Raw genomic sequence first — 27,360 nt, 5'->3', positions numbered from 1 at the left:
GCTGGAGACGTTCCACCAAATAGTTTCATTTGGATACTTACAGAGGCTGTTTCGCTTATGATATCGGGATCCTTTAATAAATGCTGAGCAAATTTTGCTTACTCAAATACTTGGTAACTTTGGTTGATAAACGCAAGTCGCTGGTGCAGCTAATATACTTTTTAGAAATGGAATTGTGGCCAGATCTGTTTTTCGTAAAAAGTTCTGAAAATTCCCATTTAATTAACCATTATCATTCAAACAGTTACGGCCAGATATCAACTTCTACAACATTGTCTTTCAATGGGGCTCAAATTTGACTTTGAAATGTAGCGCATCCATGCCTCCATCATGCTCTACCTAAATAGGTCATCGCATTGATGTTAGGAGTTTTTCACCACACAATGACGGATGATAATAAATCAAGCCTTTATTAACCGGCCAAGTTTGATTAAACTTCTTTAAAACCTGATAAACAATTAGAAGCGGTATAGATGCGGAGAAAACTTCTATTAATGTGATTGTTTGACATTGTAACGGAAAACCTTTTTACGCGACCAAAAATGTGTAGAAGTAAGTTACGCCGCCTTGAAAGCCAAAACCACGAGAACGTCTGGAACGAAGACCAATGGAAAGGTGAACATACTATTTGCGAGAGAAAGTCGTTTAGCTATGGCAATTTGATGACAATATGAAATCTTTCTTTGCGGAAATTTAGTTTAAGGGTAAATTAAACATAGTTTAATTCAAAATCGACGCTACACGGTAACGCCATTTACAAGTTATGATAGTGAGGTATTTTACATATTTTAATTTCAATAATGTATAAAAATAATATGTGAAAAGAAAAAGTATATTAAACATATCAGTGACTTAGGTTCATATTTCTTCAACATTAATCCTCTTCAGTTAAAGTTCCATGTTTATTGTTCCTTACAGTGATTTTTTCATTTCACCAAACTTATTTAATTTTCTGGCACAAATTCATTCTTTCAAAGCGGAAAATTAAGCAAAAATGTGTTGGGCTCCGTCCAGAAATGATTTTTTACACATCACAGAGATTTTAATAGGTTGACAATTGGATCACTTTCCCCATTTCTGAAATAAGCCGACCCTTTGACACCGGCAATTGGTTCCCCACAGGTTACATCGACAGGCGGAACTATAACAACAATCGTGCGGTCGATGATCGCAACTGGCGTTACGTCGAATGCAGCTTCGCCTGGAAAGAAGTAATTATAACAAAGAATATTTAGATTACATAGTATTAGTTTTAATTGTGTTAGAGCGAACGTATAATGAAGTGCCATTTCTTAATGTTAAACTTCATGGAGATTATTATGAATTTCGGGATTGGAAATCGCCAACACGACAACGCTACGAATCGTCAGACCATTTATTTTCCTTGTATAAACAGGATGTTTGAAAAAGGGTGGTAGGACTGAAGTACGTTGAGTCCTAAGAGAGATGTTGAGTCGAAAATGTTTTATGAGATTTCGTCCCAAGGTATGATTTGGGGTTTATAAATGGTCCCTTAAATTTACAAAGACGATGCCAAATAAATTAAGGGGCCATTTGTAAAACATTCAAATCTTATTTTGTTAACAATGGTCATTGTGGTAAAATAATTTCGACTCAAAATATGGTAGAACCTTTTCGACTCAAAATCTAATAGAACATTTTCGACTCAAACTGTCATAGAACATTTTCGACTCAAATTGTCATAGAACATTTTCGACTCAAATTGTCATAGAACATTTTCGACTCAAAATCTCGTAGAACATTTTCTAAAAATATCAGAATAATTTAGACTCAAAATCTTGTAGAACATTTTCGTCTCAAAATATCGTAAAACATTTTCGACTCAAAATATCGTAGAGCATTTTCGACTCAAAATATCGTAGAGCATTTTAGACTCAAAATATCGTAGAACATTTTATACTCAAAATTTCTCATAGAACATTTTCGACTCAAAATCTCTCATAGAACCAACTGTACTTTAGTCATACCACTATTTTTTGAACAACCAGTATAAGCTTCGTTCCCAAGAAATTGGCTCAAATCATAACATTAACAATAATGTTTTCAAAATGTACTTACTTCCGACTGTAGAAAATTAAACGCGCCAAGTTATCATTGTAATCAGCATATACATCTATAAAAGTTAGCAGAGGTTGAAAAATGCATAGAAGTCATCGTGTACGCAAACTGAAAAATCGTATCTGCAATAGGTATTATTGCAAATTCTCCTAATTAATAAGTGTAGTTTTTTTCTTTTTGCATCTTGTTCGCTGTCTCCTATTAATCTCGAAATATGACTAGGAAAGGTTCCTGTATTTGGTTTATCGGCAAAATGTGAACTCAAAATTAACCTCAAATTAAATTTGGCCATTTCTACCTCTCGTACTACAGATACGATTATTGTTTTTTGCATTTGATGATGGGGATAGTTAAAATGCTTGTTTAAAATTACCATTTGACGCATATCCAGCTACAAACGTAGTACCCATAAGCAATAGAATTACCCAGAACATGTAAGTCGTCATTTTCAATGGTGTCGTTCTTGAGAACCTAAGAAGAGAAAAAATGTGTATGGATCAGTTTCGTGTACATTGCGTATTTCCAACATTCTACAAATTCGCACAAATCGTCTTGTCAAACTATTTACAAAACGAAATAATTATCAACCCTTATTCAAAATGCAAGTTTTTCGATATAACGAACGAATATGCTCATTGTACACCAACATTTCTTATCTAGGGATTTTAGCAACGTAGTGTAACAAAATTCAGATTTTTAAAAAAGGGCAGTATATTTTAGAAGCCTCCCCATTTATAATGAGCGCTCAATGACAAAAGGGGGTGGGGGCACACGAGTTAACCACGCCCAATAATATTTTCCTACGCATATGTTACAAACCTTTCAAACCAAGTTACAAATATTTTAAAAGTAGCAGAAAATAATAAGAGGTCTTATCAGCCGATCGTAATATTCAACGACGCTTTTCTACCGGTGACTTCGCCTCTAGCACCAATGCATCGTGGAAGATAGCCAATGAGGATTTTTCATTTTATTATGAATAGGGCTGTAGTAAAGGTTAACTGCTTCCTTAAAAAATGCACGTATTTCTGGTCAGACAAATAGTTTTCGAAATACGTTTGTGGTGAATACCATTGTGACAGTGAATTGTACCTTACATAATAAATGAAATATTTCGTGGCATGCTGTCTCATAATTATTGGATGATATTTTCATTTGTTAGCCTTTTTTCTAAGCCGTAATACTCGACCGCTCTAACCATTTTTCTCAGACCTTAATAAAATGGAACTAAGCATTTGTTTCAGAACGGAATAAAATGGAACTGGTGGTCCTATACGTTCCGGCTGCTATGGTTTCAAAATATTGGTTTATATGGAAATTAATAATGTATATATGTTTGTTAGTAAACGTAAATTTTGTTAATTGTCAGTGAATATTGAAGTAATTCTTCAATTAGACATCTAAGTTTCCCCTCGAGGTGTTGTCCTGTATTAACAACAGACTTTCCAACCACTGTTATGACAATATCTCAGATCTTAAACTCGCTTAGTTGTTTAAAACAATTAACGCCCGAAGGTCTCGTTAGCCAAGAACAGTTGACGAAACTTCGTTGCGTAGGACTGTGGAGGGAAACAAAATTAAAATAAATTCTCAGTATATATTTTCCCAAGATATTAAATAACGCCTTAGATTATTATCGTTTTTGGCTTAAAGTACCCCTCTAAGGAGAAATTAAACGCTTTTGTATCCCTTCCACTGAACGTAAGCTTCTTTTCTCTCTATGTCACGCGACAAGCCTTTGTCTTAGCGCGTTTTAATTAAGGGTAATGAATATTTTTATGGTCATTTTGCATTCATTCCAGCTGCTGCAATATAAACTACTTGGGTAATTATTATCCCACTAATGCCTTCAGGGGGAAAAATCTCTATAATTTTTGAAAGCTAGCCTTTCAATAATGCTTCATAATGCTTCATAAGGGTTTAGTGGATTTTCAAAGGAAATATTGACTTTAAAAAACAATATGTACACATATATTCTAAGCTTAACAATTCTTCGAAAAACATGTGAATGACGTGAACTTTCCAGAACTTTCTATGGTTGTATGTGCGTGTCTTTAGTAATGTGACGCCAAAAAGGGGGCAAAAATAGTCGGAATTAATTGTAATTGGTTCGTCTGTGTTCTTTCTTGACCAATTATCAATGCGTCCCACTATTCCTTCCCCATTTTTGGCGTCCCACCCAACTTGAACCGTTTCACAGTTAACGGACCTAATCTGAGGATTTTGTTTCGTCCCCCATCGTCCTTGGAAATAGATATCACAGTTGGCAATGATTTCCGATTGGGGCAAATCTTTCTCCGGAAGGTGTAGAGGACCAAAAATAAACCACAACTGGACTCCCGTTTAACCTTTCATTTGCCACGCGTGTTCGTAGCAAATATACTTTTTGATGCTATGGATAAAGACATCTTGAATCACGAACTTATACATAAAACATAGATTTATTCTACTTGGAGTATTTAAGAAGCCTTTTCCTGGATTTTTCTGCTTGAATTAAAGGACAAGAGTTGTAGAAACCATCACGCTTGACGTCATGCGTAATGTATTTGAACTTATAAACACTCGACATTGTCGTAGCTAGTGAACCCGGCCGTAAAATGTTATCTTTCAGTCGTCTAATGATCGTAATTTTTATGTGAAGAACCAATGAATCGCGAGGAAGGAGGGGCTGGTGGTTTAACAAACATTTTAGCCCTTCCCCTTACCTTCAAGCAGATATTAGTTTGAAGTTAACAAGCTATGCATTCCTGATGGAATTTAGAGTAGTCTAAATGTTTTATTCCTTCTACATATTAAAATTGACGAGAGCGGCGTAATCCAACGATAAGCTATAAAAATCGTGGCTTTAGGAAATATTTAGTTTCTAATATTTAGTTCACCACGGGTAGCAATTTTTTTATTGAATTCTTCATTAGCAAAATTTATGTCTTTGATAGTAGTGGTAAACTCGCACTTAATTCAGTAACGAGCCAGAGCGTTCCTAGAATTTTAGTCTCTTTAAAATTCAAACCGATACGGGTAAGTTTGCGAAAAACAAGGGGATCTCATGTCAGTTTTCATTCGCTATAAGGCACTTTAGAAAATGAATTTGCTTTTCATTTACATACGTGTCGTAACCTTTTTTCCACTATCTATAATTTCTGCCAAACAGAGCGGAGGTTTCCAAACTAGGTTCCAGGATTCTCATAATTTAAGGGAGTTCAATCTTTGTGTTCGGGTATGTCTTTTAAGAGAAACTATTAAATATGGGTTAAATGTCTAAAGAAAATGTTATAATATTACCTCCCAAACACGAGAATTTCTTTGATTAAACCATCTTAATAACTAGGAATGTTTAAATGAAGCTCTTAGTAAAAGCACTCAAATGAAGAAAAGCCTAATCCCTTCTTTATTTGCTCACTTTTCTCTTTAATAAGGCAACCTTTCTTAAGAAAGATTTTAATAGCTTAAGTAAAAATAGCAAGTTTTACCCCAAAAAACTCCATTAAATTAATTCAAAAAGTCTTAATCCGATTTTAACATTAAAATCTTACGCTTCGACATTTATAAAAATACTTTTGAATAAGAAAAGAAGATGGAGAGAGTGGCTTCAATAAAACGGATCTTTTGAAGTATTGTATAAAGCTATGGTAATGGTTGAAAATAATTGGATACGGATTCAATGGGTATCCTGTAAGTTGGATTGAATGAAGCTAAATCAGAATCTTTGAACTGCAGAATAGAATTTTTTCATACGTGTTTAAAACTAAGTTCGAAATACCCGGGAATTTAAATTGAACCTTAAATAAAATAATACGGTGCCTGGAAGACAGCAGAGCAACGCTTATTTTGTTTGGAATCGCAATACAGCCGACGGATGAAATTGGTATTCAAAACTACAGAAGGACGAAACTGTTGCAATACTATAATCAAGTGAAAAGCATTTGATTTACCGGATTTTGACCAGTATTAGGAACCATTATCTTTTATGCATTGAGTAAATACAGAAAGAATTTCATTTTGCGAAATGCACGGTTAGTTTACCAATGAGATACAGTTAAGGAAAACTAAATAACAATCAAATAACCAAAACTACACCACACTAGACACGTTTATGAAGGAATAAATATGTTCATTTAGCGATTAACAGGAAGTAAATACACAATCACAATAAAATAAAACACTATGTACCAACACTTATTTAAATGGACTAAAGTATTCGAGAATTAAACGCGCCCAAATTGCCCCCGGGTAAATACGTGGAAGCGTTCTGCTTTGTAATTACCAACAACTCTAGAAATTAAAGCCCTAATAGTTAACAAGATGGTTTGGTAATAGATGGGGTGCGAAGGGAAAGGGGATGAAAAAGGCGCCCAGCCTGCCAGCAAGGGTCTGACCAATGCTTTCGCACCTCTGAAGAACGCAAAGACAAAAATTCCATTAGATTAACCAGAAGTCCATTAAATTAGCCTAGGAAGTAACCAAAAGCGGGGTTTGGGAATCCCCTCTCTTGTGTAGCAATACTGAAGAAGGGCGACACATTCGCTACCTCGCGATAATTTTTCTCAGATCTCCGGTTTAGGTGCGACTCGTACGCCAAAATTGACCCTATCGAGAGAGAAAAAACTGTTGGCCGAAAACGCCCCCTTCCACTGTAAAACCGAGCCCGCTTAAAAATAGGAGAAGGGATGGGGATGTGAATTTTGGAACAGTCAAGGTCATCCAGTTTTTTATGACTCTTCATAAACCTATAGAAAAAAAAACTATTTAAAGGGAGGGTGAAGTAGAAAATCAAGTGGTTTTTTTTATCGATTCCCCTACTATTTACAAGACCAGTCTGCATAGTCAAACATTCAGGAAATACTAGCTCCGAATGATTTTAAAATTCAAATTAGGTTCAGATTTAAAAGATAATTTTAAATAAGGACGTCCGACCAATCGCGTAACCCCCTGCCTTTTTATAATTAGTAGAAGAATCGATTAAAAAACCACTTGATTTTCTACTTCACCCTCCCTTTAACAACCGTGGCCGTTCCTTTTTTTAGTTTTTTATAAAGCAAACAATCTACCCTTTAGAGATGCAGCGTTCATGGGCTGAAGAAGTCACGCCCCGCTCACGTCAAGAAAGACTTTCTAGAGAGGAGCTAGAGATTTCTAACTGCGTTAGGAAAGGGGGAAAAATTTAACCCCCTATCCATGGAATTAGAAGGAGTTTTTATCCCAGCAGAGACGTACGCTATACCAGCCATTGTAATTGTTCACTTCCTAGGCTAGTTTAATGGACTTCTGGATTAACTGAAAGGACATGCCAAGACATCGAACGTCGTCACACAACTAGATGGCAGAATATGCAGATGTTTTCTCAAACAAGGTTCTTTCTTTATTTACATTAAGCCTAATATAAGTTTCAAACTTTTCAACAATCTTATTTGTAATTTTGTGTTATCTGAAACCGTCACGGTTCTCTGTACAATTTTTTGATGACCAATTCAGAGCGTTTAGGTGAGCTTAGAACTCCAGGACAATCGTAAGAGCAAGTGAGAAGCTGTTTACAATTCGAACTAATGCTTTTGAGCTCTCAGATTCGTTGTAAACTAGAAAATTTAAATAAGGCCACAGGTGGACACTTTAGCAGACAAAATTTCCTTAATAAATGATTTTTCGATAAAATTACTGCGATTTAGGTGTGGGCCAAGGTTTGTTGTTGTAGTCCCCGCTGGCGATGGACTTATGAGCTTGTCACACAACTAGCTCACGGAGAAAATGTTCATTGGCTATGTACTAGTGCTAATTAGAATTGCAAAATCCCCCAAAATGTTGTTGCTATAAATTTTGAAAGTTACGGAACTCTTTAGTTAATTATGTTACGAGTATTTTAGATTGTATATTTTAAAGGCTCTGATTAATGAATTATATTATGTCTTCTATCTTCGTTATTCCATGTTTTCCAAAGTAAGCAATTATCCCGTCTCACCTACTTGGTTCATTCTACAGTATATTGCTTGGAGTAATCAAGCAATGGAATCACACCACCCTAAACTATGCATTATCGTTTTCTTTTCCTTTTTTAAATAAATTTGCGCGATGGTAATAATTGCTTTCTTCTCTCCCAGGACAAATAAAGATTGACATGAGTCACATGACTCTACTGTCGCTACATGATCATTGAGTAAAACGTCCAACATAGCAACAAATATGAAAAAGCAGAATTAAATCATGCCAGTAACAGCTTATTTCAGAGAGTTGGAGTAACGGAATTACATACTTTCACAGTGTCATTCAAAGTAGAATAAAAATGTTTACGAGTTTAATCTTACTTTTTGTTTTCAAATTATTTGTTTATAACTGATTAACCCAGTGGATGAAGAGAATTATTTGTAGGTGCGGTGGCAGTCGTAAAAATGTTTTTTTTTTCAAGGAGTTGAGCTGAACCGAACTGTAGAAGAAATCTATGTATTCCAGGCTGAAGTGAATCAAATTAATGCTTCCTATCCGTTTAGCGTCGTCTTTTTCTCGGGAGTGTGTTGCACTCCTGTAACTGGGCGACAAAGTTTGAGGAAAAAAAAGGTGACTTGTGACTTGCCCCAATTCCACTTTCCGTCAGAATGTGTACAATTCCCATTACTTCCCTGATTAATGGCCAAACTCAACCCTGATTAATTGCATCCGCTCAAGGATGAGAACCTCCAAAAATAAAGGTCCGGTTTTTTAGAGACACGAAAGCCTGCCTACGCGACATGCTATGAGAGGTATGTCCTCAAGTTTACTAGCCCCTGCTGGTCCATCCACAATTATAAAACGAACTTCTCCAAAAATAATGGAGTGCTTTGTAGTCAAAACGTGTAAATTTATACACTCTAGTCTGGAGTCTTTTCTCTCTTCAAATACGCGACTGAAATTTCTGATAACAAATTTAAATTTCGATTCAATTCGACCATACTACGATTTATTTCTCTTTCAAATTGTAGTTTAGTAGTTTATATAAATACCCGAATATTTACGTCAACGGTTTAGCTCTTAGCTTGGATTCGAAAGGGAATACTTCTACATGAGTGATCATTTACAGTCTTTAATTAAACTGATTGCAGAGCCCCATCTTTTACCCTTATAGGTTTATAGTTGTAAGTCTTCAACATTACACGGTACAGTCTTAGTTGGAACTACATACCATGTCACTTGAACTGTGGAAGGGTTCAAATTCAAAATTTTCTCGTTGTCTTACGAAATATCTTTCATAATTAAATTGAAACATTTCTTGATTACTTTTATCGAGTCTTTTTTGAAATGAAGGCTTCCCCTAGAGTTAGAGAAACATGCTGCTGATATCATAGATTTAAGCACTATGTATAGATTTATAATGGTAAAATTATCATAGGCAAATAATAGAACCAGCTTTTAATTGTGCCAGCATTTTTAAACAGTATTGATTGTTTAAGTGTAAAATAACTACTTAAAGCAATCATTGTTTTATTTAATTGTAAAGGACCAAAAAAAACGTACCTTAACTGAAAGTGTAGTTTACATTAAGAGGGTGCCCAAAAATGGTTCAAATTTAGAAGGTAACATGATTCAAGGTTAAGATCCATACCACAGCAAAATTTTGACTATGTTGCATCTGACTAAAATTTTATGAATTTAGATGTAACTGATGATAACTTCATAGAGAATTGTAGGGATTCAAACTCATTGGATGAAGTCCTGTGCTTCTAACAAGATTTTCTGTTATTGAAGTTTTATCAAATGAAAACTCGATCCATAGTTTTTTCTTAAGCCTTTTATAAAAAAAAATGTTTTGTTAATCATATCAACATTTTTTATTTCTCTATCTCTCTTTGATTAGTCCAAAAATTGTACAACATAAAAGGGTAATATTAGAAATTGTATCGGCTGAAGAAGGACCACGGTCCGAAAGCTCCCGTTATTTTAAAGTAATAAATAAAATTTTTATTAAAAATCTATGAAGTAGCAGTCCTTTTATAAAAGAAAACAACGAAGTTTAGATCAACCATGGAACGAAAATTTAACATATACGATAAAAGGGTAGGACTGAAAACGTTTTTAAACTCCCCGCTCTTCCTTCCTCGGGTTTCATTGGCTATTCAAATATATAGGAAGACGACGTAAAGAGAACTTGTTTAATTTTTGGTCCGTTGCGCATAGGCAATAACATGGTTTCTAAGTTTAAATACGTGACGTCAAGGGTGAGGGTTTCTACACTTCCTCCCCTATAATTCAAGCGGAAAGGCCCAGAAAATGACAAGTTAAAGATTCAAAGTAGAAGAGACTTAGTGGGGATATAATTAGCTTATGTTCCAGAGCACAATTGAATATAGAATGTTGAGCTCCCGCGTTTTAGGTTGCTTACTACCATATCTCATTAATCGCAAATTCTTCACGCTAGTTTAAACTATAAAAGCTCCGTCGTAAGTAAGCGAGAGAAGGAATTGCTTTGGTGAAAGACCGAGCAGAGCAAATTCATTGGAGAATTTCCGACATTAATTCCTTAATAGTTGGCTCGCCATTAATTTGAGAGCTCGTTAAAATGGGATTAGGCTAATTATATTGCGGATAGTGTTACCCCCGCATCAAGTTATGTGCTAGTATCAAGATTTTTAGACGAAATGGTTAGTAACTATTAAAGCATATTATCTAATAAAAAATAAAATTTTGCTTCAAGTGATAGTAACATCATATTTAGATTTTCAAAATGTTTTCCCACATCTGTAACTTTCTAAGAATCAATATTTTCAAAACTATATAGGCTAATTCTCGCGCATTGGGCACCCCGGCCGTTATAGGTAAGTGTTAGAAAATACCGTTGCAACTTATGCTAGTACTAAAATTAAAATATTGGTTAAGTCTTTGATTTTGAAATTTTAAATTCTGTACGCTTTAACAATTCATAGAGTAAGAAGTGAATACGGTCGGACGATCAGTCTTAAGTAAGTACATAATGGATAGTAGGGGTGAACAGGGATTTTAGATTTAGCACAAGTTCCCTAAATGCAGGGGCGTTAAAGGATTTAGGCTCATATCTAATTCCATCTAAAGTTTCTTCCTGGAATTTCCATTATTACCTTTAATGACGAGCATGCATCCATGTGCTATATTAATTCGTCTGTAGATATGGTAATGGTGATGCTGGGAAATGTTAATTTCGCGTGAAACGTGTCATGGTATTGAGACTTTATCAGTAACATGCAATGATTATGGTACATTGTATTTGCTAATAAATGTGCTTTGATATGTGAAAATTTAACGACCTTATTTGGAGTACAAAACTGTTCCAAATTATGCGGATATACCATACCATAAGGTAATAGTGCTATACTCAAAGGTTCAGACTCTGTCGGTCGATCGTCCCTAATATATTCTCTGTAGTTAAGCCGAATTTGAATTCATCAAGTCTTTCTCTCTGCATCTCGTTTCTGGGCGCCAACTGCTGCGGAGATCGGGGTTACCTTATTGTAATCCCACCCTTATTGTCCTTGTAGGATTTTGTTCTGCACGTGATAGTCTATTCGAGCCAATAGAGGAGTGGAGATGTTAAAAGCCAATAGAAGTAAAATAAATATTACACGCAAAACTGCATCTCGAGGCCTCTCCACTACGTTTCTACATACTTTTTCAAAAGTAAAAGTTCACTATAGTTACATTTTCAACCGCTAGGAAGCGTTATTGCAAAAACTCCGGGTGGCTTTTTTATTATTTAGAAATTTTTCTCTGTGTTGTGGTCAGCGCGATTGGGAATCTAAGCAAGCTTAACGTCAAAACTCTTAGAACTATAATCTATGGCGAAAATAAGAAAATGGTCCCTTGGAGCTGTATTATTATCTTGTGGCTATACGAATTTCTATACGTTTTATCTCAATACGAAGTTAATTTCAATTTATGAGTTAAAAGTCCGTTTGATCTGAAGCAGTTAATTGCGGCAAAATATGTAAACTATATTTGAACTTGTGAATAATTACATTTGATGTTTCAATCAATAATCCGCTACACGATATCCGTTTATAGTCCTTTAAAGAGATCAAAGCTGGGAATAGAATTAACAATAACCAAGAAATATGAGAATTATATTTCTCTTCTATAGATATGTCTTTTACCAAAAATGTTAACCTTTATATACAGTTGCCAATTATTTTGTTACGGTTTCGCATATACTTTCTTTAAACCTCAAAACCGGTAAACCATTTTGAATAAACCTTGCTTTAATGACTTAAGTGAAACTAAACTATAAAATTCTATGGGTAGTTTCTGAGAATATTTGGTATTGAGAAGGGGCAAAATGGCTTTTGAAATTTGTTTAGTTCTTACTATAAATGGCAGATGGGCCATTTTAACGTCTTTATCGCCATAAACCCGAAGACCTTAATGGGTGATTGGGACTTCTCCTTCTACGAAATAGTAAGGCGTATTAAAGGATAATCGCGTCAGATTCTTAGGAAACGCTTAAAGTGATGAACAATTACTAAACCAAATTTACTTTTAATTTTTAAATAATGTAAATTTTTTGGATTGGTGCCTTGAAAAAGTAGTAAAGAGAAATGATATTAACGATTCGAATGGCAAACTCAAAAATGGTTCTAAGATGATGAATTATACAGTAAGTTTACACACTTTGAAAGATTAAAAAGATAGAGTCATATTTCAATGAGAGGTACTTCATGGTAAAGAAATTTTAAAGCGGCATTCAACGGTGAAATTTTAATTTTTTTTAAAAAACTAGCTACTTGACTACGTGCATTGGCCGAATCCATGTGATAACTTATGATTTAATAATAATATAATAATATAATATTATAATAACTTATAATTATGTAGTATTTCCCACGCCATTTATTTATACATTTTTTTGTTGTAAATGATGCCTTTAAGGTAATTCTCTCAGAAAATACCAGTCGTCTGCTAGTTTCGACTTCCGTGTTTTTTCGACACCATGTGGTATAGCAATGTCATGAAATCAATTGAAATCTACTGTTTAGTCAAATTTTAATGCATTATAGATTTAACAAAGTAAATCGTTCCTTTAAGATAATTTCATAGATATATCCACTTACAACAGGAATCTGTTTCTCACAAAATCTGAGCCTAAAATGACTAACTGCCTTCAAAAATAACAATGTCCTAAAACCAATAGAAATGTTCAATGGAATCAAACCCGAATGCGTTGTTAATTTATCGAAGTTATGTGTTCCTTAAAGGTAACTTTATCAGGAATAGATAGATTTCATCTACTTGGAATCTTGATCACGCCAATTTTCTGCTTGAATTAAAAAGGTGGTGTATAGAAACCGTCACTCTTGACGTTAGGCCTAATGTTTATGACCTTAGATACCAAAATACATTGTCGCAGCTAGCGATGGATCCGCACCGAATCCTAATGTAAACAAGTTGTTTTTGTGTCGCGTGTTTATTGTCCTATGTATGTGAAGAACGAATGAATCGCTAGGAAGGAGGAGCGGGCGGTTACCTCCAATCAGATATTAGTATGGAATCTATAGAACTCTTAAAGATTCCTAGTGGAAGAAATATTCCTTCATTTTAGTTAGAATTCCTTACAAAATCTAAACCGAAATTGACAAACTGTCGTCAAACATATGTCATGTTACTCAAAATATTGAGCCGCATATGATTAAATTCGTAAAACTCTTTCCCGACCAAGACTTTGCAACAAGGCAATCGTAAGAAAAGGCACCAAATGAAGTTAAACAAAGGATTGAGAGTGTTCATTCGCTTTATTGATTTCCTTCAACTGATAAACCTCCTACACGCCTAGTAGTGATGAAATGTTTATTGAAGAAGACAGGAACGGATTTAAGTTTTCGATAAGGCAAAACAATCATTCTTTCTTGCCCTTCTTCGACCTGATGTAACTATCGCCTGGAGTGGGCAGCAACGAATCGTTTTGAATCCTTCCCTTCCTAAAAGTAAGTAACGCGAACGTCACGTTTCATTGACTCTCCTCGACCGTGTCCAATTTATTTCTCCCTTTTGTTCATCTCCCTTACGAAACACGTGAGGTTCTCTCAAGTTTTAGAAACAAATCAAAGGCAACTTTGTACTATGCCATCGTCTTCATGAAGTAATTTCTGCTTATTGCCATCTTACCTCAGACCCGTCTTACATAAGACAACGGGGAGATAGAAAGCTCTGCTAATGCTAAAGGAACTCGCATTTAACGCAAAGGAAAGATAATAGGGGGTCTTCAATATTGGATTCATTGGGACGCTGACCAAGGTAACCGATCTATGGAACGTTTGGGTATTGATCTCCTGCTGAACGCTGTGTAAGGATTATATTAGCGCACGACCAATTGAAGAATCGAATTTAGATACTTCGCCCTAGCTCTACTTGAGAATTAAATTAAACCTTCCAGGCTGATGTCTCCGTTAGTAGAGTTTGCAATGTTAACCCTCTTGGATTTTAATAATCACTCTCAGCGAAACTTGAAAACCAGGCACTCTCGTGTATCTCCCCTCAATCTCCTCGCCTAACGTATATGGTTAATCTCGTGAAATCATACAGTTTGGTCATACTTTTACTTCCAATGTAACTTATGTTTTATGGAGCGGTGCGAAATACAATTTTTGTAGCCTCGAGATAGAGTTTAGTGGGGTCATGTGTGCCGCTGCTTACGCAAACCAAGGATTTAATTTCGCGGAATCGATTGATCGGCGTCCGCGAGTTTCAGAGTCCACAAAATTTCAGAGACACTCCCTCAATTCCATCACACTGTAGCCAGTAAAATCAAAGAGAATATACAGTCGAGAAGCAGAAGACCAAGCCTTTGCCAATGCTTTTAGTGTTTTAGGGAACTACATCTGGTTTCTGGACATTTAGTTATTTGCAACGTAATATGTTATCTGCTTAACGACTAAGGTCATTTTAGAGTCTAGTCTTAGGGTTACTAAAAAGATTGCCTTATTGAGAAGAGTCAGAAAAAAAATTTGAATGGCAATTATCAAAGAAAAGTTTCAATTTCAATTTTCTTCTCATATTAAAACTCTACCAAATTACCCAATTATAAAGTAGCCAAAATGTTATTCATTATATAATTTAAAGGTGGAAGAGGTTCGTTCGTGCAGGGTCGGAAAAAAGCACCGGACACTGGACATTGTCCAATAAAATTTTAAAATGTCCCACAATTTTTCTAAAAACTAAGGGGGACACTGGACATTTTGACCAATATATTTTCCGTAGTTTTGATGGTTTGACTATGGAGATGCGACACTATTTTTGCACACTCCAGTGGACAATGTCCTATAAATTTTCCAGTCAAACTAGAGGTCACTGGACGCATGTCCTATAAGAATATTTCCTTATTTCCGGCCCTGAGTACGTGAGCCTGCTTAAGCAGAATAGTAAACTGACGACTCTATTAACGCGATCACGTGCTCACCGAAACTAGGACCCTAAAAACTCAGGGCTACTAAGTATTGCGAGAAGCGAATATAAGCGAAGGATGGCACTTGATGAATCTATAATGCTTTGTGGCTGTAACATTATTTTACCAATCTCAAATTACCTTCCCTTCCTTGATTGGCTTAGGAGCTGTCCTCGTTGAGTCCCTTAATGTCGTGGGGGGACGCCTGGAGAATCAAATAACAGTTAAGGGTATAATGTGCATTCTTTAAATGAAATTGGCTGAAGTGAGCGTCATAAAACGGAATCAAGCTATTCACATTGTAGCAGACAAAGCCAGTTAAAAGTTAAAGTGACATAACCTGGGGAGTAGTTTTAGTGGAAGTTGGTTTTACGCTTTGTAGTTGCGTGAATTTTCAGTGATTGTTTTTGTTTTGAGGTTGGTCGGACTCGAGTTACAAATTCTAAACCCTTCTCCTATTATTCTCTTCTGGTATTGGTTTATCTTCCACTCCTCTTGGTATATTCTCTGTGTTAAAATCCCCTTAGCCAAGCCTCCCTACGCCCAAGGTTTACATATATCATCTTTTAGGAAAGACAAGCAACTTCAAGGCTGAACGAAATTAGATTTTTTTTTATGAAACCAAGAATACGTAGATAGTTACACATGGAATACGGTTACTGGCTCAAGGGCTTGGGAGGAAGGAAGTCTTAGTGGGTGGAGCTTAGCTCCCCATGATTTACATCTCTCCTTTCTCTAGACATCACAAGACAATCTGGTCCTATCTAAGCTATGCTTAAGCATGAAGGGAGAACGCTTTGACCATGGGCAAATAAAAGAAGGACATGACTCTAGCGACACTATTCGGACATTAAGAGAAATTCAACTAGTAGAAGGATGAGATAGTTAAGAACAATATGAAAAGAGTTAACACTTTTAGTATTCAAACGATTTAATTATGGAACTTAAAATTAAATGATCGTAAAATACTTAGCCCGTTGATTACGCAATTTTTTAAAGTTACTTTTAGATGTCCTGGTGGTAGCTGTAAAGAGATCCCTGCCAGCCAACTGAACAGTACTGAATACATATAATATTGTCGTTATAGCTTCGGTCTATTTAACTTTAAAGCCACGTTCACACTTAACCGAGAAACCGGTTCGAAGTCATTCAAAATGCTTCCAAAGTGAAGTGTGAAGGTGAAATAGAAATCGAGAAAAAAATTGCAAACGCGGTTTCTTGAACCAAAATGAAGAAGGTTTGGGGGATATATTCTAGCCTTAAGGGTAATTTTCCCTGCATTAGCAGACAGCACTAAGAGAAGTAATATCAGATAGCAATAATAGAAGCATCTTAAAGTAGGAACCACGACTGTTGAAATCTCTTCGAATTTGGTAATGGCGAGGGTTTGGGAAGCCCTCAGATGAGCGGTTCCCGTATGAGCAGATTCCATAATAGCGGTCCTCATATCAGCAGTTCCCTAAATAGCGGTTTCCCGAAATGGCAGTTTACCCGTTACAACAGTTACCGATACAGCGGTTCTCGTAAACGCGGCGTACCATTACAGCGGTTCTCGTAAACGCGGTGTACCATTACAGCGGTTCTCGTAAACGCGGCGTACCATTACAGCAGTTCTCTAAAGAGCAGAAAAACAGGAATGCGAAAAACGACTGTTCTTTTTTATGGTGTACGCTGTGTTATATGAACTTAAATAGAACTAGGTCAGATATGGTTAGCTTCAAGTTGATTATTTGAACCCCAAATAGTGTTAGGTTAGGTTTGGTTAGGTTAGGTTTGATTAGGTCAGGTTAGGTCAGGTCAGGTTAGGTTTGGTTAGGTCAGGTTAGGTTAGGTTAGGTCAGGTTCGGTTTGGTTAGGTCAGGTTAGGTTTGGTTAGGTCAGGTTTGGTTAGGTCAGGTTAGGTTAGGTCAGGTTAGGTTAGGTTAGGTTAGGTTAGGTTGGGTTTTTTAGGTTTTGTTTTGATTGGTTAGACTTAGGTTAGTAATATTTTGGAAAAGGTGTAAAAATGTTACGCCTTTTCCAAAATGTTGTTGTTTGTCATCTTTCACTTCCCAAATAATAATATGCCTTTTCCAAAAAATTACTCTTTACAATTATCTACTTCCGAAATAAAATAAGCTTTCTTGAAATATTTTCTATCCTGGTATTAGAATTGTAAACTGATACAGCCTGAAGAATAGTGTAATATTTAAGTGTACTTTAAAAACACGATCCGTTAGTAGGTCATATTACTGACTAAATGATCACAGAAAAAGGTAGTTTTCGAAAACAACGAATATAACTGTATTGTTAAGAAATACTCGAAATTGAAGACAAACACTGCTATTTCCCAAAATAACAGCCGCTATTTCTAAAACAGCAGTTTTGAAGAACGCCGCTGTTTTTTTTTGGAATAGCGGCTGCTAGTTCGAGAACTGCTCTACCGGGAACTGCTCATACGAGGTACACCCGAGGGTTTCAATGCTAGTTGGATAAACCATTCTGAACCGATTCCGGTGCAAGTGAGAACAAAGCTTAGAAGGTTTTCGTTTCCCTGCATATGCCATGACGGTTATGTACTCTTGTTTATTGACCCATGCTTGGATCTAAAACATATCAGGATTCCACGTGATGCGATCATTCCCATTCTTGATATAGAAGATAACAACACAAGTTCACTGTAAATATTTTGATTATATCGATCTTATATAACAAATTATGAGCCAGTATTACAGGCTATTATCTTATCACTGAAATATCAAAAATTAAACAAATCGTAGGGTAATAATCAGTTGCCATATGTTGAATGTTTTAATCCTCTACTTGAGAAGTGATTTCAAACAACAAGATGTGAAGTGAGTTTACCAACCACGTTCCTTCAACGAGATTGTCCACTTTTGCTTTTAGGTGATAATGCCTTTAAATTAGTTGAATAAACAATGAACATCTGTTGTGTATTATATACTAGCTAAGCTATAGCCGGTGTGGCTCGTTTGCTCTAAGGTACCGGACCACTAAATAGTCGTTAAATGATGATTTATTTTCTTTAAATAAACGGACCTTTTTTACAACTTTATATTTCAAATAAAGAAGCTACAATATTACTGGGATATAATAGGCATAAAGAACAAACAAGCAACTTTATGAAATACACAAAAGATAACATGAACAAAATGAAACCATTCATTTACGCAATACAACGGGTTGCTGAGGTAAATATAACCAGGAATGCATAGAGTTCTTCTACTCGGAATCTTTAAGAGGCCATAGACTCCATATTAATATCTGATTGAAGGTAAGGGGAAGGACTTAAAACTTGGTTAAACCTCTTGCTCGGCGCGGATTGGTCTCTAGCTTCGACAATGTCTTTTTTCTTCTAAGATCAAATGCATGACGTCAAGAGTGACGATTTCTATACCTCCTCCTCTTTAATTCGAGCAGAAAAACCCAGAAAATGGCATGTTAAAGACACCAAGTAGTTGAAATCTAGGGGTATTCCTGGTGTTATTTTGTTACCAAATATTCGATTTTTTAGTTATAATTATCTTATTAAGTTTCTAATAACTAAATAAAAAATATTCCACGTACACCAAAAAAATGCGTATGTAAAAGAATGGTTTAAATTAGCCTCGTGCAAAAAGGCGAATGCTTTATTTCTCGAAATGTAAGACGCTGTTTATGATAATTTCGAATCACTACAGCACGTTAGCTTAATAAATCATTGAACCTAAAATTTTTAAAGAGAATTTCTAAATTAGAAAATTTGCTATTATTTTTTCCGTGAATTGAAACAGAACGTCTGGATTTTATTTCTTGATTTTTAGGGATTCTGAGGAAAGAACCTGATTCCTCGCTTGGCAAACAATCGGATTACCAAGACCATTTTCGTAGAAACTACATACTCGGGTGTTACTGTTCTTTGTATGGCAGTTTTTAAGATGCCCCGTAAATACCCGCGTCCTGCGCTAAAATGTTTAACAGATGCTTCCAACAAATTAACCGAAAAATAAGTTCCGAAACCGTACAGTAATTATTATTTAATTTTAAAGACTCTACGCTTACTCTTGGGTTGAATTATTTTCAAATATGGATATGGATTTTTCGATGATTTTTAAAGAGAAATTGGTTTTCTGAACCGTATTAAAAAATTGAGTTTAATAACTTGATTGCGTACTTCAAACTAAGACGTTTCGGGATTGCGTTTTAAAATCATTCTACTTCACCATAGAGATTTCATGATTTTGTTAGAGATTTTGCGATTTTGCTGTACACTTAGTAATATCTTCTAAAGTTTGTGGATATCCTCTTTGGTTTCACGATTTTCAGAAATTAGTCTGGGATTTTTGCCTAAAATTTTATTTCGAAATTGTCTTAGACATTTACGGTCATTTAGTGATTTATAAAAATATATCATGATTTGGTCAGGGATTTGGCGAGTATCAGAGATTTTTATTTCTTCTAAGATTTCGTGATTTACTGTATGATTTCGGATTTTGCAAGTTGGCTTCCTAGAAAAATGTCACCCCCCTTGTTATGTTTAGAGTAAACACGCAGTTCCAGATAGAGTTGTCTCTTTCTATTTAAAAAATAATGGCGATTGCTTTGGCATTCGAAGCAGTCTGATGGTAGAAAAAAGCAAACAATATCTAAGAAACAAGTGCTATTATAGGCCCAAAACAACGTAGAAGTAAAATGGTTCTTTACTTTCGTCACTTTATCTCTCTTGAGGATGATACCTTGAACAGAAGACATTCTCTCTGTTCAGATGGAGAGTTTTGTGAGAGTCAAAGCTAGTTTAGTAAATAAAATGATCCGAAGAATAGAAGGGAACAAGACTCGTGCAGTCGCTGCAACCTTTTGAGGAGACCAAATAGCAATGAAGAAAGGCTAATGACGATTGGATGTGGGGATGAAACGAAGTATCCGAGGGCACGATTCCCGACCTTTCGCGTCTTTAGGGAACATCAAGATTCGGGCAACCGTACTGTATTGCCCTTTTCTTTTATTAAGAATGCTATGGTCAACCTTAACATTTACTTTGCTGGCAACCACAGAGAAGATTGGATACTCCGCTGAGTCTGCTTGAATATTGATTTCTTCGCCTCTGTTCTCCGCGTACGAAGATAAATCTTTAACATTTCATATAATTAATATATTTGACGTTGTAATAAGTTGGTTTACCGAAACAACTTTCACCTGTCGCTTTTGTAATTCAGTAATAATTCTTTCTTTCCATAAATAACCATTAAAAATTTATTCTTCTCTTGCCAAAATTTTACTAAAGAACCGACCTAGGATAATGACACAATCATTATCGGTCACTTCTATAATATGTGTGATTATCAAACCTAGAGTATCTATAGATTAAGTAGCCTCAATAGACTAAAATTGACGTCAAGGTTCTATTTTAGGGAAAATAAATGAGGAACGCGTCATATGGCGCAGAGACAGGAAGTGCTATAAAGCTAAGTTCACACTTTCACGGGAGTCGGTTGACAACTCGTCTGTCCGACTACCTTTGAAACACTCTTTATTACCAGTTTAAAGCGATTTCAACAGTCTCGGTTCACACATTATGAAGCTCATATTAGTGCTGTCTGCTCTCCGGTGAAAATACCATTAAGACTAGACTCATCCCAATTGAAATACCCCTGAAAACTAGAAACCACGTTTGTAATCAGTTTCAAGATTGTCAGTTTTGTTCACACTTGTAACCTCGGAAGCGATTTGAATCGCTCCGAATCGGTTTCCCGTGTAAGTGTGAACGTGGCTTTAATGTCTCCAACAACGGAGGGTTAATTATAGAGGACCAGACTTCACCAGCCTTTAACATTTAAAACTTTCTGTCTTGACCACCAATCAGCTGGAGGGAGGTTAGGCACTTGGTTTGAGTGACAAAACGGTCATCGTCCAAGGTCATTGGTACCACTTCATGTTTCAACCTTTACTTGCTCTTTTCAAGCCTAAACTTCTTATACACGCCCACCATTATGATATTTGTTAGGTGACTTTGTACGAAAAAAAGTATGCTTTGTGGGTTCTCCATAAGTCACCGTTCAGAGTTAGGTTTCGAATCAGTTTCTATGAAGAAAATGAACGTGGACATAAGTCAATTTTTTCAAAATAGTGGAACCTAAAGCCAATAAGTTGAAACACGATTCCTTCGCATTATTTTCCAAAAACATTTGGACTTCGACGTCATTTTTGGCCTATTGACGATACTCAGTCTGTAGATAGTCTTCAGACTAGGATTCGTATCATTTACACAAGGAGGCCATGCTTTTGACTCCACCAGGGAGCTTGGCCTCCTTGTGTAAATGATATGACTCTTCCTAGTCTGAAAATTATGAGTTCTAGAACCTAAAAAAATCTGACGTCGTAAGCTCGGAGATCAACTTTACATGCATAAAACATTTTTCGAATATCGTTTTCTTAGTTTTCGCTTAGAGAACGTGTCTTCAGTTTAGTTTTGCCAGACACTACGATGGTTCTTACATAAAAATTTCTTTTAAATATTGACTCGAAGTACAAAAGTTCATAAAACGCATGGAATTAATATTCAATTGACCTGTAATAACTCAGCTATATTGTTTAATTAGAATAATCTTTTTAGTCCGAATGCAATTGCTGCGGTTTAAGTTGACTTATTATCGTCTTCACCTCCAACCCTAAAATTTTATTTGTGGGTAGTCGTATAATTTTAAATAATAGAGCCTCAGACAAAAGTCTTACACTTCTTAAACTAAAATAATAGCGGAAATAAAAGGTTTCCCCACGACCTAATCCGGTTTTAAGCATTTTCTCAAAACCCTTATTTCCTCATCTCGTTCGTAACCCGTCTAAAACCTGGATATTGAGTACAAATTGATGATTTTTGACTTCATTCGACTTTAATCTAATCCAGATAGACCCTTTCGTCTGCTTGATGTAGGATTAAGATGGAACATTCGCGATGTGGATCCAAAGATAATATTATATAGGGCTTCAATGATATCAGTCCGACAAAGTTTTTTTTGTTAGAAGCCATGTATAAGGTCTTTGGATCAATATACCGGATTTTCCTTCTTAAGAAAGCAAGAAGTAAAACACCAGACTTTATAGATTCAGGCAGGAATACACAGCTTTCTTCTACTTGGCGTCTTTAAGAGGCCACAGACTCTATTGTAATACTTGATTGAAGGTAAGGAGAAGGATTGGCTATTCACATATGTAGGACAGCCGTCTACCCTAGAACTATACTCGTTCAGACATCGCAAAGATCTTTTTACATTCGTGTTGCACCAGCAAAGGTCGCTTGGGGCGTCGATGTCACGTGGTTTCTAAGTTGAAATAAATTATGCATGACGTCAGGGGTGACAGTTTCTACACATCCTCCGCTTTAAATCCGGCACAAAGGCCCAGAAAATGTCATGTTAAAGATTCGAAGTCAAAATATCTGTGTATTCCTGATTCGGGCCCGTGTAAGGTTTTCATTTAGTGTTAAATGCTTCAAATCGCTAAGCCTTGGCGTAAAATTTGTTACAGCGAAGCTAAAATACAATGGGGAAAAATGGCCGCTGGGCGTCGCATCTACCATAACTTGTAATAGAGTGTTACTTTTGGTAATGGTGAGGGCCAACAGCTTTCGAACTTCCGAATTATCATCTATTTATAATGGCTGAATCATTTATTGTAATGGGTTAGGAACAAAAGATTTGATTCAAAAGTTTTTTCATAAAGGTATTTTCAACTCCTCATTTTATTACTATACGAGCACCTGTAAATCAACTAAAAGTTTTCCCTGTATAGCACCGCACGTGTTATGGGATGAACCCAGACTTGTTGCCGGTGAAGTTTTTTACCATGCAGGAATGAGTATACAATACCACTTACGAATCATCGCTTAACGGATGAAATCAAGTCCCTTTGAAATTTGCCTGGTTCCTTTCGTATTCGGCTCCCTCGTTATCTCTAATGGGGCAACCAATCTGGAGCTTTTAGACTATAACGTAGGCGAAATTACATCTTTATCCAAGTTTAATACCCACCCACATAACGTTCCTTCAATTGGAGCTATAGGGTCTATGGCAGGACGGTTGTTCCTATTCCTAAGTGAAACTATCGATAAACTCCCGGTACTAAAAAAACTCTGAAGAATAGCGATAAATTACCCTAGCCCATTAGAGAATTTAATTTCCTCAGACAAAAACGTCGGATGTAGTCTCTAACTTCAAATTTACTAGTAGTATATTTTAAAGAACACAGAGCCACGTGGAATTAACTGTAATAAAAACCGGTTAAATTATTTTTGCCCTAACTGTAAAGTGTTGGAGCAAATCAAATATAGCCAAAATGTGGGGTTGTTATACCATACGTTCCACTAAACCGATTCCCATTGGGCAGAAACTCACTAAACCGAATCCCATTGGGCAGAAAACCCACTAAACCGAATCTCATCGGACAGTAAACCCACTGAACCGAATCAGATTTGCCAGTAAACCCACTGAACCGAATCAGATTTGACAGTAAACCCACTGAACCGAATCAGATTTGACAGTAAACCCACTGAACCGAATCAGATTTGACAGTAAACCCACTGAACCGAATCAGATTTGACAGTAAACCCACTGAACCGAATCCCATTGGACAGTAAACCCACAGAACCGAATCCCATTGGACAGAAACTCACTAAACCGAATCCCATTGGGCAGAAAACCCACTAAACCGAATCTCATCGGACAGTAAACCCACTGAACCGAATCAGATTTGCCAGTAAACCCACTGAACCGAATCAGATTTGACAGTAAACCCACTGAACCGAATCAGATTTGACAGTAAACCCACAGAACCGAATCCCATTGGACAGTGAACCCACAGAACCGAATCCCATTGGACAGTGAACCCACAGAACCGAATCCTATTGGACAGTAAACCCACTGAACCGAATCAGATTTGACAGTAAACCCACTGAACCGAATCCCATTGGACAGTAAACCCACAGAACCGAATCCCATTGGACAGTAAACCCACTGAACCGATTCCCATTGGAAAATATCACGTTCGATCGAATCCTACTGAAAAGCATCCCATTGGACAGTATCTAACCTAACCCAACTCAACCCAACCTACCTTGCCTAATCGGAAGCCTGAATTGGATCCACCAAGCAACAAAAAAAGGCGTTTTCGGATATTATGCTTCTGTCCCATTGGATCGTACATATCCAAAATGTCCTACTAAACCGAGTGTAATTGGACCGAAAACCATAAGCTATTTCTGACCATTGGCCTAGAAATTTTTAATATGCAGTCGAATGTGAAGAAGGTTCAAGGGATGATAGGTTGAACGCGTTAAAAATCATAGCAGGAACGATCCTAATAAGTTTTTTTTCAAAATAAATTATTTAAATTTTATTCGGTGGTTTATAATTTATTCAAATTATTTTAAAGACGTTTCTTTATTTACATAATTATCGAAGATGTTTACCGAGTGAAATTTAACCAAGTCATTTCAATCTCGCTTTCTTTTATGAACGAATGAGCTTCGTCGGTTATTTCCCTAACGTATTTTCCACGCGTTTATTAAAGAACGAAAAGCGAGAATTATATATTTAATTGTGCATGGAGCTTCAATTATGAAGTTTATTAATGATTTTAAAATATATACCGAGAAGGTTTCTAGTTTCTAATAGTAACTTTTTTTTTCAAATTACATCACCATTTGTTAAATCAGATAATTGTTTATTTATTCAAAGGAAGCAGTAATGAATATCAATTAACCTTTACTTACCTTAACGTGCAATTAAACTTTTTAAAATACGTCATTGGCTCTCCCAACTCGACGTTTTGATGACGGTGATGGTGGGGGCGTAAATCTTGTTTACCTCGGTGAATTCTAAAAAAAACTGCCTCTTCTTTTCTAAACACCCTCATCTGGCGGAAGGGGGTCATGCATTATGACGCGCGTCGAATGGCAACTGTTATTCATTCCTGTTTCTATTTCATAAATCAGTTTCTGGTTCAATCAACGTTTTCTACGTATCGGATATTATTCAATGCGAAAGTAAATCAGCAGAGCTAAACTAATAACTGTGAAGCCCGGGTTCATCTCTCTTATGTCCAGAAAGCAAACGGATTAATCTCTTCGCAAACACTTTAGTATATATTCAGTGCAGGCAAAAAAGTCATTTACTAAGAACTCTTATATTAATTGCAATCCGTTTATTCCTAGAACCGCAAAGTACAGTATTTTTGTTTATAGCAAACGCTAAATGTAGAGATGAGTTGATACTATAAATTATTAGGTAAGCTGTCTGGCTTTGGTAGGGTGCTTTTTACGAACTGGAATGGTTTGGTTTTTAATAAAATAGCGAATTTCCTTGATAAAACGGAGTTTTAAAAGTTCAGCTAGCTAATCGGACCAAGTCATCTTGCGACTTATTGCCCCTTATCTAACGCCTTTACAATGCATAGAGGGGTGGTGGCTAGCCCCTATGCTACGAAATAACGAATTTCCTTGAAATACCTGGTTTGGTTTTTAATAAAATAGCGAATTTCCTTGATAAAACGGAGTTTTTTTTTATATATAAAATAACGAATTTCCTTGAAATACCTGGTTTGGTTTTTAATAAAATAGCGAATTTCCTTGATAAAAGTGGTTTGGCTTTTAATAAAATTGCGAATTTCCTTGATAGAACCGAGTAACTACTGAAATTTGTGCAAGTATAGAAAGTATAGGCGAAGAGGTTAGAGAATTAGATGTAAGCAATAATTTGAGAATTATTTGGCAGCAATAATTCGAAGATTATAGCTTAGAAACACCTCCCATTAAAATGCTCAAGTCTAGACAGAGCAAGAACAAAACATTTTGAGAAAATATAGATAAAATTTATGTTAATATACAAGAAAAATTGAATATTTTTGAGACAATGCGCGTAAAAATGGTATGATATAAAAATAATGATAGAGCAATAGAAAAAAAGTGGACAGGTAAGAAAAATTGGTGGTAATTAGTAAAACAAATAAAAATTAAAAGATAAGGAAGAAAAGTTGTCGCAAACATTCATGACATAAAATGCAGTGCAGTAAACAAGAAAGTAGTGAGCAAAAACAAGAAAAATATATAATTCAAAAACCACTAGTGAAATTTTAGATTTACAGCTTTATTCTTCACCACGTGGTGTTTTCCAAAATATCAAATTTGTATAATCTAAGTCAATGAAAATAGTAAATAAATTGATACAAAATCATCGATCGAGTTTGGAGATAAATACCGTTGGTCACATGTTACAGTAGCATAACAACACGCAAAACATATTGGCAACTAACCTGTTGATATTCGCTCGATAAATGATCAGTGAGAGAGAGAGAAGAGAGAGTAGTTGAGAGGCGCAGTACCGATTGCGAACGAACGAAAAAGTAGCCGAGGTTTAAAGGCGAGGATAGATTTCAGGTGCCAGGGAATTTTAGAGCGGCCAAGCTCTTATATTAACAAAGTTTAAAACACTATTTGCACTCGTGTCACCGAAGCAACGAGTTCTTATATCGAGAGCTCGTGACAGTTGCGAGGGTTATGGACTATCAGGCCATGAGCGCGTTTATCGTCAGTTTCCCATTGCTCGCGCCGAAGGAGAAATACACTTCAACTCCCCCGCAAAATTTTCAGCCTTTTCGCGCATGCTTGATGGCACAAGTTCTATGGAGAGAAAAAGCTCAAAGTCAGATAGAGAGAGGACAAGCTGGATTATTTATTAATGGGTTCGCTTAGAATTCGGATAATTACCAAAAATATAATTACCCTTGTAAATTACCATGATAAACTATGGCAATAAATTATACCTAATTTTAAGTAAATTGCACCTAAAGTTACGTAAATTACTCCTAAATTTAAGTAAATTATATCTAAATTTATGTAAATTATACCTACAATTAAGAAAATTATACCTAAATTTACGTAAATT

General features: G+C 35.9%; 1 protein-coding gene and 1 long non-coding RNA gene across 4 annotated transcripts; one reads left to right on the top strand and one right to left on the bottom strand.

Moving 5' to 3' along the window:
- Positions 1-708: 708 nt before the first annotated feature.
- Positions 709-27,077, bottom strand: LOC149708862 (xibalbin-1-like). Of its 3 annotated transcripts, none has more exons than XM_089864344.1 (4): positions 26,013-27,077; positions 2,453-2,550; positions 2,080-2,134; positions 709-1,201 (listed from the first exon to the last, which is right to left on the bottom strand). In XM_089864344.1, the coding sequence occupies exons 2-4, from the start codon at positions 2,523-2,525 to the stop codon at positions 1,063-1,065; spliced, it is 267 nt and encodes an 88-aa protein (XP_089720470.1). In that variant the 5' UTR covers positions 2,526-2,550; positions 26,013-27,077; the 3' UTR covers positions 709-1,062. The 3 variants fall into 3 exon arrangements, with proteins under 3 accessions (XP_089720470.1, XP_089720469.1, XP_089720468.1); XM_089864343.1 differs by having other exon boundaries at positions 26,729-27,077; XM_089864342.1 differs by lacking the exon at positions 26,013-27,077 and adding an exon at positions 3,177-3,478.
- On the top strand, positions 5,665-8,371 carry LOC149708863 (uncharacterized). The gene is made up of 2 exons (XR_016381229.1): positions 5,665-6,775; positions 7,135-8,371. It is a non-coding gene; the product is annotated as an uncharacterized LOC149708863 (long non-coding RNA).
- Positions 27,078-27,360: the final 283 nt, after the last annotated feature.

Source organism: Phalangium opilio, unplaced genomic scaffold, assembly GCF_054372755.1.
Source record: "Phalangium opilio isolate 3A_F unplaced genomic scaffold, DU_Popi_V2 ptg000013l_1, whole genome shotgun sequence".
In the NCBI taxonomy this organism is placed as follows: Eukaryota; Metazoa; Arthropoda; class Arachnida; order Opiliones; family Phalangiidae; genus Phalangium; species Phalangium opilio.
Note: the sequence above shows the minus strand (reverse complement) of the source record. Positions and strands in the feature narration are given on the sequence as shown.

Excerpts from the sequence above, each read along its gene's own strand:
- LOC149708862 (XM_089864342.1), bottom strand. The coding sequence starts at position 3,202 with ATGCCACGAAATATTTCATTTATTAT. Across the intron at positions 2,135-2,452 it reads AGCTGGATATGCGTCAAATG|ATGTATATGCTGATTACAAT; the intron begins GTAATTTTAAAC and ends TAACTTTTATAG. Across the intron at positions 1,202-2,079 it reads TTAATTTTCTACAGTCGGAA|GCGAAGCTGCATTCGACGTA; the intron begins GTAAGTACATTT and ends ACTTCTTTCCAG.